We start from the raw sequence: 13,985 nt of genomic DNA, 5'->3' as shown, positions 1-13,985 counted from the left end.
GAACTGGAGCAGCAGCCACACAATCCCCCCACCATCCCCAGCCACAAGCCACCAGTGCACGGACGCCCCACAGTGCCTGGTAGTGGTAACCATGCACCCCTCCCTAGGATTACCCCCCAAAACAGCCACCTACACCCCAAATCACGCACACCCTGCACACCCTCACCCCACAGCTCCCAACACACCCTCCGCTCAGGCCCACCTCCTACCTGCATGCCCCCACAGTGCCAGCTATACAATGCCCCACAGTGCCAGCTATACAATGCCCCACAGTGCCAGCTATACAATGCCCCCGCTTTCCAGCTATACAATGCCCCCACAGTGCCAGATAGACATTGACCCCACAGTGACAGCTATACATTACCCCCACAGTGCCAGCCATACATTGCCCCCACAGTGCCAGCTATACAATGCCCCCACAGTGCCAGCTATACAATGCCCCCACAGTGCCAGCTATACAATGCCCCACAGTGCCAGCTATACAACGCCTCCACTTTCCAGCTATACAATGCCCCCACAGTGCCACATAGACATTGCCCCCACAGTGCCAGCTGTACAATGCCCCCACAGTGCCAGATAGACATTGCCCCCACAGTGCCAGCTATACAATGCCCCCACAGTGCCAGCTATACAATGCCCCCACAGTGCCAGATAGACATTGCTCCCCACAGTGCCAGCTATACAATGCCCCCACAGTGCCAGCTACACATAACCCCCACAGTGTCAGCTATACAATGCCTCACTGTGCCAGCTATACATTGCCCCCACAGTGCCAGATAGACATTGCCCCCACAGTGCCAGCTATACAATGCCCCCACAGTGCCAGCTAGACATTGCCCCCACAGTGCCAGATTGACATTGCCCCCACAGTGCCAGATATACAATGCCGACACTGTGACAGATATACAATGCCGACACTGTGCCACTCTGCCTGAGATAAAAAAAAGGGTCTCCATGTGTAACCCCTGGCAGGAGAGATTACAATACAGCTACATCCTCCCCACCAATTGTCCTTACATACGGAACTTATTACTCCCCCTGCCCGCACCACACCCATCTCTCCTCCATCCACGCACCCGCCCCTTCCCCACCCATGCACCCACAGCGCCCCCGCACCACCACCCTCATCCGCTGCTCCCACCCGCGACTCCTCCCGACCCCCTACTCCCCCCCTCCCACACACACACACCAGCACCTGCCCCTCCCCCACCCGTGGCACCCACACACTGGCCCCTCCCTCACCTGCATCGCCCACGGACCCCCTCCCTCATCCGCTTGCCTGTTGTAATGTGTAAAATGGGGACTCTTGCCTGCCGTAATGTGTAAAATGGGGACTCTTGCCTGCCGTAATGTGTAAAAGGGGGACTCTTGCCTGCCGTAATGTGTAAAATGGGCACTCTTGCCTCCCGTAATGTGTAAAATGGGGATTTAGTGTATCAAGGCCATTGCAGTGTGTGGCATAATATGGTGCAGGGGGCATTACTGTGTGGGGCTTATTATGGTGGATTTATTATTTTTTTCCTGTGGTGCCGGTGATCTGTTGGTCCAGGGGCAACAATTGGGGTGTGAGGTCATCTTTTCACACAAGCCCACTCCAGTTTTACAGAAATCACACACATTTTAACAAGGCCACTCCCCCTTGTAATGCATGCACACAAATTATTTTTTTATATTTGGGGTGGGGTTTTTTTTTTATGTCAATGGGGGGGAAACATTTTTAAGACTCCCACTGGGGTCCAAAATGGCTACAAACAGCTCTAGGGTAAAACTCCACATAATACAAATATTAAACCCCAGGAAGGCGTGCAGGGGTTAAGGGGGCGTAGCCCCTTGCGACGGTCCAGCAGCCAGTCTTATATAGAATCACAGCTTCCAATGGTTACGGAATTGTGGATGGAGACATGTGTCCATATATTTTCTACATGCTGATATGTAGTATTAGCGTAGACGTTAGTGGGACATGCTCAGTCAGCATCTCTTATGAAAAGCATATTGTCCTTTCTATCACAGCACATGTCGCTCTACAGTCTACACCGTTCCTGTTGGTGAGCATACATCCCTTAATAGGCAACCACATGAAACATAACAAATTAAAAGGACTTAACTCTTTTATGGGATAGAAGAATATTGTTGCTCCTTTGACAGCAATATACTGTAACTACCATAACAAAGGCGCAATGTTTCCAGTCAAATTCCAAAATCAGAAGGTTCCTGGTGCTGTTTTGATCCGACGTCAGTGTCATGAATCCTGTGTCCGCCTCCAGCTGATCTGTCCCACATCATGTCATTGAAAAGCTGTAAGGCTCATGGGGGAAGGGGGGCCAGCTCCAAATTAGCCGGATTCTCTGAGCTCATCAGGGAATAGTTTCTGCTGCATTTTATCTGCTGTAATCAGAGGCTCTATCAGAGAAACAATCTGCGGCTCAGAGGGTCTAATCTGTGGGACGCTGCTGACTGTCCCCCAGGCTCTGAGGCGCTCACTGTGCGGGATGCCTCGCTGGCTGCTGCCCTCTCCATTTCTCTCCCCTTGGAAAAACTCGTCCTCTGCTCTGTACTGTGTGTTATGGGGAATTGTGTGAAGTCTCCTCTTCAAAACCTCTCGCAGAAGGTATGTTTCCCAATAGAGGAACCCTACAGAAACAGATACCACAGGGCTTATAGGATCAATAGAAACACTGAGGGGCGGTAGCTGTAAGGGAAGGGATTTGTAGTAGGATCATAAAAAAATATGTGTTCTTTAAGCCCTTCAGTTTAAATGTAAATCCATTAGGTCCCAGTTACCCAAGCAGAGCAAGCATATGTGTTCTGTCCATCTCATGCCTTTGTTTCTCACTAGACTAGACCCTTTCATTGTCTCTCTGCCTCTTAGCTTAGGCATAGTGTAGGTGCCACCATCATTTACTCTCTCCTATGTGACGGGGATATTTGTATTGTGTGCACACACAGCTTTCTTTTAGATCAGGTCTATTTTTAAAGTTGGGATGAAATCCATAATTTGTAATATGGCCTGCAAACCGGATCATATAATCCCTGAGGGCCCAGAGAAATAGCACTGGAAACTATCATTTATAAGTCCGTGGGAAACAATAGGACTAGAATTAGAAAACAGTTCCTTATTTAGAAAAGAGATATAGTGGAGGGAGGGAAAAGATATGGCATGGAAAAGAGAGGCTTGGAAATGTTTCATCCCCAATCTATAGCCAGAGAAAAGAATGAATGGGAGAGGTGGGTTTGTGAAAACTAGAATAAAAGGGCTATAGACGTATTCAGGAACGTAACCTGATGGTAGTGGGTACACTGTGGGAGAATTTTGGAGTTGAGTCTGAAGCTACAAGTCACCAGGATGAACACAGACCTTTCTTAGAACACAAAAAAGATCCATAGGCGACACATACATCAGCAACAAGATAGCTAGAACAACTTTTTCAGTATTGACCCCTTAGTGTGCTAGTAACACTGTGTATGTTGTAAGATGCACCAGGAGGAGCGAAGCAGTCTCAGACCGGCGCAGACAGGGGAAGAGGGTGCTCAGGGGCCTCTCATGCTGTTGGCACAGAACTGCGCAGTGATGCACAACCTGCTGGGCCCAGCCTGTATTTTTCTCCGAAAGGGATTCGCTGAGAATCGCCAGCCTGTACGTGAGTTCTGTGCCCTCTGCCTTGCTCATTATTTGTGTGACCAGAACCAACGTCTACTCTTAAATGTTATTATAAATGTCATTACCCTTCACTCATCTATCATGTAATTCCTAACAAAGAAATGTGGGAAATGGTTTTTGCTTCTGATATCATTCATTCTGGAATCTGGAATGTAGGTTTGTGCTGTGCGCAGAAGACAGAGGAAATCCTTTCTGCCTAAGAGCTTGCAGTCTGTGCAAAATTAAAACTGAAGGTTCAACCCAATTAGCCGCAATGATATCACGGGTGCTAGTCATCCTGGCAGCGGACGCACTTTATGGCAGCCCAAATTCGCACAAAAGTGCTCGCCGCCCCATAGAGGTCCGAGCAAAGGGTCTGAGATCGGGTGCCATTGACGTCGTTGAAGCACCGCGGCAACAGCACTTCGCACCCTTCTCGACTTATTGGATCGACCCCTTAACCTGGTCATCCTTATATATCACTCCTCTGTGTGATTGCCTCATTTCTGGATAGTATTTCCTTTCCCCTCAGTCTACCTTGTTCTACAGTATGACACTGAGATGTCTGGCTAAGGAAATGAGGATTGTAGATAGCTGAATATGGTTTAAGTCTGATATGTCAATTGGAAATAACCATGTAGAAAAGCTTTACAAATATTTATCTACTCAGAAAATAGGTCCTGGAAACGAGATGTTCACATTTCCTTTTGCAACCCTGCAATGAGTTCTCCTCCTCTATTTCTACATGTTAATGCAGCGCTGCTTACCTTACCAGTCACTGAATACTTCAGCACAAATGAAGATTGACTTCCATTATGTGAGGGATGATTCAGGAACGAATTATTCTGCGTCATATCATGCAGACACCAATTATATTTAAAGCATTGTTTTACTTAATTGGGTTCTATCACAGTGCTGGTCAAACACTGAAAATTTGACTGTACTTTGTCTGTGTATTTTAAAAATTGTAGAAATTTTTTACATTTAATGGGTCATATATAAAAAACAGCATTCAGCCAAGCAGTGCACCTATAACTAAGCTTGAACTTTCTAGCTTCATTATTGTACTTTACTTCCCCCTGTAAATGGTGCATGGGGCAAATGGACTTCTGACAGTAACAATGTATGTGAGACACCTCCACAGTTTCCATGGTCATCAGTATTCCTCTCTATCCTCTAAATGGTTTTCATAAGATGTGACTGTTGTATACTCTATTAGCAGTCTCTAGCTATTGGGTACTACTGTATCTTTCTTATGTATACAGCTACAGTCCTTCAATATTTACTCTTTATCCAGAAAGGCTAAAGGGGGGTACTGACGGGAGAGATGTGTGCTGAGTGATCTTAACACAGACTGCTCAGCACACATCTCTCCCCGCACTCAGCGTGCTGAGCGAGGGGACGGATGGACAGGGGGCTGCTCACTTCACACAGCGGTGAAGTGAGCAACCCGCTAGATTGAGCCTGCATGCAGGCTCAATCTAGCACCGGCGATAGCGATGCGCGGCCCTATCGCTGGGGGGCATACTCACGACAGATCCGTGCTTAAAATCTAAGCAATCTAGTCAGATTGCTTAGATTTTAAACACGGATCTCTCCGTGTGTACCCCTCTTAAGAAAGATGTCCTGTATTATTATCTTACTTAGCGACTTTGCTAATGAATGTGTAAACACACAAAAGAAGATGATAGAGGAAGCTAAACATGGAGTCAGTAATATTTGAATATAAGTGTGAATGGGCTTCCATTGTACTTAAATGATTAGAATGTATGGATGATTGCTGCAGTCTCAAACGTCATCTTATTTATGCATACCAAACGAAGTGGACTAAAAATACATTATACAAATGATCACAGTGCACATGGACACACATACAGTACAGACACAGACAGTCCTCTTCTACCCACACACTTTTCTGCGTGATTATTGTACAGATTATTGTAGTTCAACCAATTAATCCTTTTCATTCACTGACTTTAATGCTCCATCCTTTATGCTCTAATCTTTGTTTCAATATGTTCTCTTTTAGGACAGAGAGCTACGTCCAGAAGAGATTGAAGGTAAATAAAGCGCAGTGTTATGCAAAAGCAAACAATCTGGAGAAATATTTAATGCTTTAGGACTGTAAGATGCAGGGGAGTATCTAATGATTTGGGAATATATGAGATGTATACAGTACCTTTTAATGCAGGAGTTAATAGTGTCGGACTGGGTTGCATGTATGGCCCACCGGGTATATGTAGTGATAGGGCCCATGCTTAGGGGTGTTGCCGTCCACCACAGAGAATGGCTAACTATTAGAAATTGTATGATTTGGGCCCCTATATCAATATATATAGTAAATACTGCTAGTGCATGCATGAGAATGTAGCAGGTTAATAACAGCAATACCCTGTAGTGAATACACCATCCTACCTCCCAACTGTCCCGATTTTCACGGGACAGTCCCGTTTTTTGGGGACTGTCCCACCCGCGGGCCGCAGTGTCCCGCGGTGGGGGAGGGGGGGGCAGTTGGGAGGCTCTGTCTGTCGCTGCCCTGCTTAGCAGAGCAGCGGTGAATAGACTAGAGATGAGCACCTGAAATTTTTCGGGTTTTGTGTTTTGGTTTTGGGTTCGGTTCCGCGGCCGTGTTTTGGGTTCGAACGCGTTTTGGCAAAACCTCACCGAATTTTTTTTGTCGGATTCGGGTGTGTTTTGGATTCGGGTGTTTTTTTAAAAAAACACTAAAAAACAGCTTAAATCATAGAATTTGGGGGTCATTTTGATCCCAAAGTATTATTAACCTCAAAAACCATAATTTATACTCATTTTCAGTCTATTCTGAATACCTCACACCTCACAATATTATTTTTAGTCCTAAAATTTGCACCGAGGTCGCTGTGTGAGTAAGATAAGCGACCCTAGTGGCCGACACAAACACCGGGCCCATCTAGGAGTGGCACTGCAGTGTCACGCAGGATGTCCCTTCCAAAAAACCCTCCCCAAACAGCACATGACGCAAAGAAAAAAAGAGGCGCAATGAGGTAGCTGTGTGAGTAAGATTAGCGACCCTAGTGGCCGACACAAACACCGGGCCCGTCTAGGAGTGGCACTGCAGTGTCACGCAGGATGTCCCTTCCAAAAAACCCTCCCCAAACAGAACATGACGCAAAGAAAAAAAGAGGCGCAATGAGGTAGCTGACTGTGTGAGTAAGATTAGCGACCCTAGTGGCCGACACAAACACCGGGCCCATCTAGGAGTGGCACTGCAGTGTCACGCAGGATGTCCCTTCCAAAAAACCCTCCCCAATCAGCACATGATGCAAAGAAAAAGAAAAGAAAAAAGAGGTGCAAGATGGAATTGTCCTTGGGCCCTCCCACCCACCCTTATGTTGTATAAACAAAACAGGACATGCACACTTTAACCAACCCATCATTTCAGTGACAGGGTCTGCCACACGACTGTGACTGATATGACGGGTTGGTTTGGACCCCCCCCAAAAAAGAAGCAATTAATCTCTCCTTGCACAAACTGGCTCTACAGAGGCAAGATGTCCACCTCATCTTCACCCTCCGATATATCACCGTGTACATCCCCCTCCTCACAGATTATCAATTCGTCCCCACTGGAATCCACCATCTCAGCTCCCTGTGTACTTTGTGGAGGCAATTGCTGCTGGTCAATGTCTCCGCGGAGGAATTGATTATAATTCATTTTAATGAACATCATCTTCTCCACATTTTCTGGATGTAACCTCGTACGCCGATTGCTGACAAGGTGAGCGGCGGCACTAAACACTCTTTCGGAGTACACACTTGTGGGAGGGCAACTTAGGTAGAATAAAGCCAGTTTGTGCAAGGGCCTCCAAATTGCCTCTTTTTCCTGCCAGTATAAGTACGGACTGTGTGACGTGCCTACTTGGATGCGGTCACTCATATAATCCTCCACCATTCTATCAATGTTGAGAGAATCATATGCAGTGACAGTAGACGACATGTCCGTAATCGTTGTCAGGTCCTTCAGTCCGGACCAGATGTCAGCATCAGCAGTCGCTCCAGACTGCCCTGCATCACCGCCAGCGGGTGGGCTCGGAATTCTGAGCCTTTTCCTCGCACCCCCAGTTGCGGGAGAATGTGAAGGAGGAGATGTTGACAGGTCGCGTTCCGCTTGACTTGACAATTTTGTCACCAGCAGGTCATTCAACCCCAGCAGACCTGTGTCTGCCGGAAAGAGAGATCCAAGGTAGGCTTTAAATCTAGGATCGAGCACGGTGGCCAAAATGTAGTGCTCTGATTTCAACAGATTGACCACCCGTGAATCCTTGTTAAGCGAATTAAGGGCTGCATCCACAAGTCCCACATGCCTAGCGGAATCGCTCCCTTTTAGCTCCTTCTTCAATGCCTCCAGCTTCTTCTGCAAAAGCCTGATGAGGGGAATGACCTGACTCAGGCTGGCAGTGTCTGAACTGACTTCACGTGTGGCAAGTTCAAAGGGCATCAGAACCTTGCACAACGTTGAAATCATTCTCCACTGCACTTGAGACAGGTGCATTCCACCTACTATATCGTGCTCAATTGTATAGGCTTGAATGGCCTTTTGCTGCTCCTCCAACCTCTGAAGCATATAGAGGGTTGAATTCCACCTCGTTACCACTTCTTGCTTCAGATGATGGCAGGGCAGGTTCAGTAGTTTTTGGTGGTGCTCCAGTCTTCTGTACGTGGTGCCTGTACGCCGAAAGTGTCCCGCAATTTTTCTGGCCACCGACAGCATCTCTTGCACGCCCCTGTCGTTTTTTAAAAAATTCTGCACCACCAAATTCAAGGTATGTGCAAAACATGGGACGTGCTGGAATTTGCCCATATTTAATGCACACACAATATTGCTGGCGTTGTCCGATGCCACAAATCCACAGGAGAGTCCAATTGGGGTAAGCCATTCCGCGATGATCTTCCTCAGTTGCCGTAAGAGGTTTTCAGCTGTGTGCGTATTCTGGAAAGCGGTGATACAAAGCGTAGCCTGCCTAGGAAAGAGTTGGCGTTTGCGAGATGCTGCTACTGGTGCCGCCGCTGCTGTTCTTGCGGTGGGAGTCCATACATCTACCCAGTGGGCTGTCACAGTCATATAGTCCTGACCCTGCCCTGCTCCACTTGTCCACATGTCCGTGGTTAAGTGGACATTGGGTACAACTGCATTTTTTAGGACACTGGTGAGTCTTTTTCTGACGTCCGTGTACATTCTCGGTATCGCCTGCCTAGAGAAGTGGAACCTAGATGGTATTTGGTAACGGGGGCACACTGCCTCAATAAATTGTCTAGTTCCCTGTGAACTAACGGCGGATACCGGACGCACGTCTAACACCAACATAGTTGTCAAGGACTCAGTTATCCGCTTTGCAGTAGGATGACTGCTGTGATATTTCATCTTCCTCGCAAAGGACTGTTGAACAGTCAATTGCTTACTGGAAGTAGTACAAGTGGGCTTACGACTTCCCCTCTGGGATGACCATCGACTCCCAGCGGCAACAACAGCAGCGCCAGCAGCAGTAGGCGTTACACGCAAGGATGCATCGGAGGAATCCCAGGCAGGAGAGGACTCGTCAGAATTGCCAGTGACATGGCCTGCAGGACTATTGGCATTCCTGGGGAAGGAGGAAATTGACACTGAGGGAGTTGGTGGGGTGGTTTGCGTGAGCTTGGTTACAAGAGGAAGGGATTTACTGGTCAGTGGACTGCTTCCGCTGTCACCCAAAGTTTTTGAACTTGTCACTGACTTATTATGAATGCGCTGCAGGTGACGTATAAGGGAGGATGTTCCGAGGTGGTTAACGTCCTTACCCCTACTTATTACAGCTTGACAAAGGGAACACACGGCTTGACACCTGTTGTCCGCATTTCTGGTGAAATACCTCCACACCGAAGAGCTGATTTTTTTGGTATTTTCACCTGGCATGTCAACGGCCATATTCCTCCCACGGACAACAGGTGTCTCCCCGGGTGCCTGACTTAAACAAACCACCTCACCATCAGAATCCTCCTGGTCAATTTCCTCCCCAGCGCCAGCAACACCCATATCCTCCTCATCCTGGTGTACTTCAACACTGACATCTTCAATCTGACTATCAGGAACTGGACTGCGGGTGCTCCTTCCAGCACTTGCAGGGGGCGTGCAAATGGTGGAAGGCGCATGCTCTTCACGTCCAGTGTTGGGAAGGTCAGGCATCGCAACCGACACAATTGGACTCTCCTTGTGGATTTGGGATTTCAAAGAATGCACAGTTCTTTGCTGTGCTGCTTTTGCCAGCTTGAGTCTTTTCATTTTTCTAGCGAGAGGCTGAGTGCTTCCATCCTCATGTGAAGCTGAACCACTAGCCATGAACATAGGCCAGGGCCTCAGCCGTTCCTTGCCACTCCGTGTGGTAAATGGCATATTGGCAAGTTTACGCTTCTCCTCCGACAATTTTATTTTAGGTTTTGGAGTCCTTTTTTTACTGATATTTGGTGTTTTGGATTTGACATGCTCTGTACTATGACATTGGGCATCGGCCTTGGCAGACGACGTTGCTGGCATTTCATCGTCTCGGCCATGACTAGTGGCAGCAGCTTCAGCACGAGGTGGAAGTGGATCTTGATCTTTCCCTAATTTTGGAACCTCAACATTTTTGTTCTCCATATTTTAATAGGCACAACTAAAAGGCACCTCAGGTAAACAATGGAGATGGATGGATTGGATACTAGTATACAATTATGGACGGGCTGCCGAGTGCCGACACAGAGGTAGCCACAGCCGTGAACTACCGCACTGTACTGTGTCTGCTGCTAATATATAGACTGGTTGATAAAGAGATAGTATACTCGTAACTAGTATGTATGTATAAAGAAAGAAAAAAAAACCACGGTTAGGTGGTATATACAATTATGGACGGGCTGCCGAGTGCCGACACAGAGGTAGCCACAGCCGTGAACTACCGCACTGTACTGTGTCTGCTGCTAATATAGACTGGTTGATAAAGAGATAGTATACTCGTAACTAGTATGTATGTATAAAGAAAGAAAAAAAAACCACGGTTAGGTGGTATATACAATTATGGACGGGCTGCCGAGTGCCGACACAGAGGTAGCCACAGCCGTGAACTACCGCACTGTACTGTGTCTGCTGCTAATATAGACTGGTTGATAAAGAGATAGTATACTCGTAACTAGTATGTATGTATAAAGAAAGAAAAAAAAACCACGGTTAGGTGGTATATACAATTATGGACGGGCTGCCGAGTGCCGACACAGAGGTAGCCACAGCCGTGAACTACCGCACTGTACTGTGTCTGCTGCTAATATATAGACTGGTTGATAAAGAGATAGTATACTCGTAACTAGTATGTATGTATAAAGAAAGAAAAAAAAACCACGGTTAGGTGGTATATACAATTATGGACGGGCTGCCGAGTGCCGACACAGAGGTAGCCACAGCCGTGAACTACCGCACTGTACTGTGTCTGCTGCTAATATATAGACTGGTTGATAAAGAGATAGTATACTCGTAACTAGTATGTATGTATAAAGAAAGAAAAAAAAACCACGGTTAGGTGGTATATACAATTATGGACGGGCTGCCGAGTGCCGACACAGAGGTAGCCACAGCCGTGAACTACCGCACTGTACTGTGTCTGCTGCTAATATATAGACTGGTTGATAAAGAGATAGTATACTCGTAACTAGTATGTATGTATAAAGAAAGAAAAAAAAACCACGGTTAGGTGGTATATACAATTATGGACGGGCTGCCGAGTGCCGACACAGAGGTAGCCACAGCCGTGAACTACCGCACTGTACTGTGTCTGCTGCTAATATATAGACTGGTTGATAAAGAGATAGTATACTCGTAACTAGTATGTATGTATAAAGAAAGAAAAAAAAACCACGGTTAGGTGGTATATACAATTATGGACGGGCTGCCGAGTGCCGACACAGAGGTAGCCACAGCCGTGAACTACCGCACTGTACTGTGTCTGCTGCTAATATATAGACTGGTTGATAAAGAGATAGTATACTCGTAACTAGTATGTATGTATAAAGAAAGAAAAAAAAACCACGGTTAGGTGGTATATACAATTATGGACGGGCTGCCGAGTGCCGACACAGAGGTAGCCACAGCCGTGAACTACCGCACTGTACTGTGTCTGCTGCTAATATAGACTGGTTGATAAAGAGATAGTATACTCGTAACTAGTATGTATGTATAAAGAAAGAAAAAAAAACCACGGTTAGGTGGTATATACAATTATGGACGGGCTGCCGAGTGCCGACACAGAGGTAGCCACAGCCGTGAACTACCGCACTGTACTGTGTCTGCTGCTAATATAGACTGGTTGATAAAGAGATAGTATACTACTAATATTATATATACTGGTGGTCAGGTCACTGGTCACTAGTCACACTGGCAGTGGCACTCCTGCAGCAAAAGTGTGCACTGTTTAATTTTAATATAATATTATGTACTCCTGGCTCCTGCTATAACCTATAACTGGCACTGCAGTAGTGCTCCCCAGTCTCCCCCACAATTATAAGCTGTGTGAGCTGAGCAGTCAGACAGATATATAATATATATAGATGATGCAGCACACTGGCCTGAGCCTGAGCAGTGCACACAGATATGGTATGTGACTGACTGAGTCACTGTGTGTATCGCTTTTTTCAGGCAGAGAACGGATATATTAAATAAACTGCACTGTGTGTCTGGTGGTCACTCACTATATAATATATTATGTACTCCTGGCTCCTGCTATGACCTATAACTGGCACTGCAGTAGTGCTCCCCAGTCTCCCCCACAATTATAAGCTGTGTGAGCTGAGCAGTCAGACAGATATATATAATATTATATATAGATAATAGATGATGCAGCACACTGGCCTGAGCCTGAGCAGTGCACACAGATATGGTATGTGACTGAGTCACTGTGTGCTGTGTATCGCTTTTTTCAGGCAGAGAACGGATTATAAATAAAACTGGTGGTCACTATCAGCAAAACTCTGCACTGTACTGAGTACTCCTAATGCTCCCCAAAATTAGTAAATCAAGTGTCTCTCTAATCTATTCTAAACGGAGAGGACGCCAGCCACGTCCTCTCCCTATCAATCTCAATGCACGTGTGAAAATGGCGGCGACGCGCGGCTCCTTATATAGAATCCGAGTCTCGCGATAGAATCCGAGCCTCGCGAGAATCCGACAGCGTCATGATGACGTTCGGGTGCGCTCGGGTTAACCGAGCAAGGCGGGAAGATCCGAGTCGCTCGGACCCGTGAAAAAAAACATGAAGTTCTGGCGGGTTCGGATTCAGAGAAACCGAACCCGCTCATCTCTAGAATAGACGCTGTGCGCATGCGCACAGCGTCTATTCACTGAAGTCAGAGGGAGAGGGGGCATGCCAGCGGCTCACAGAGCGCTGGGCATGCCCCCTCAGTGACGAAAATGGGGGCGTGGCTCGCGATCGCGGGTCCTCCCGCGAAGTCACACCCCCATTTTCTTAGACCACGCCCCCTTTTTGGGAGCGCGCGCGGCTTCGCCGCGCGTGTGTCCCGATTTACAAAGAAGAAATGTTGGGAGGTATGCACCATAGTCGTGTGCAGGATAATGTAACATATGTATAATGTGTCATTCAAGTGGACAGTCTAAAACCTGATACCTAGGAGGAGGTGGTGGAACCTCAGGCAGTGGGGACCACCGGGGTTTCCTCTGTACCCCTATGGGCCAGTCTGACCCTGGTCTGAGATATGATACAAGGTGGAGGCAGAGATTATTACCGTAATGTTTGGTTGAAGTTAAACGGCTGTATTGTAAGAAAGTAGGATGGAATGTGGGAGACTGGTAATACAGAATACAGTGGTATGAGTGTAGGAATACTAATGTAATGGGTGGAGTGCATTATGGGGGTAATTCAGACCTGATCGCTCGCTAGCTATTTTTTGCAGCGCTGCGATCAGATAGTCGCCGCCTACAGGGGAGTGTATTTTAGCTTTGCAAGTGTGCGATCGCATGTGCAGCCCAGTGGTACAAAAAGAATACCAAAATCTCTATTACAAATATACACATGGCGCCGTCATAAATCAAAGTAAAAGCAGCTGATCTCGAGGATTTGATCCCAAATACCACAAAACGCAAGAACTATACAAAAAAGATGAGACAGCGCTTTTTTACTTTGATCTCAATTTTATCCAATATTTAAAACATATAAACATACATCATAATATATAGATACCGATCAGTTTCACATAAATAAAATAAATACAATGCAATATAAAAAGTACTAACACAATTGAGCCCTTAAAATTTTCACCACCAATACCACAGGACAAGTTCTCATTTAATCCTGTGTAT

General features: G+C 46.6%; 1 protein-coding gene across 3 annotated transcripts in view; it reads left to right on the top strand.

The window, feature by feature from the left end:
* CABP1 (calcium binding protein 1) overlaps positions 1-13,985 on the top strand; it is an 80,576-nt gene that overhangs the window by 44,239 nt on the left and 22,352 nt on the right. The window contains exons 1-3 of one of the 3 annotated variants that reach the window (XM_063913111.1): positions 2,356-2,608; positions 3,473-3,634; positions 5,667-5,697. In XM_063913111.1, the coding sequence (XP_063769181.1) occupies positions 2,564-2,608; positions 3,473-3,634; positions 5,667-5,697 (238 nt within the window). In that variant the 5' untranslated portion in view covers positions 2,356-2,563. Of the gene's footprint in view, positions 1-2,355; positions 2,609-3,472; positions 3,635-5,666; positions 5,698-13,985 lie in introns of those variants that run through there. The other 2 variants (XM_063913112.1, XM_063913110.1) reach the window with 2 other exon arrangements.

The sequence above is a fragment of the Pseudophryne corroboree genome, chromosome 1 (genome assembly GCF_028390025.1).
Source record: "Pseudophryne corroboree isolate aPseCor3 chromosome 1, aPseCor3.hap2, whole genome shotgun sequence".
NCBI lineage: Eukaryota > Metazoa > Chordata > Amphibia > Anura > Myobatrachidae > Pseudophryne > Pseudophryne corroboree.
The sequence above is the reverse complement of the archived record's forward strand: the minus strand, read 5'-3'. Positions and strand labels throughout refer to the sequence as shown.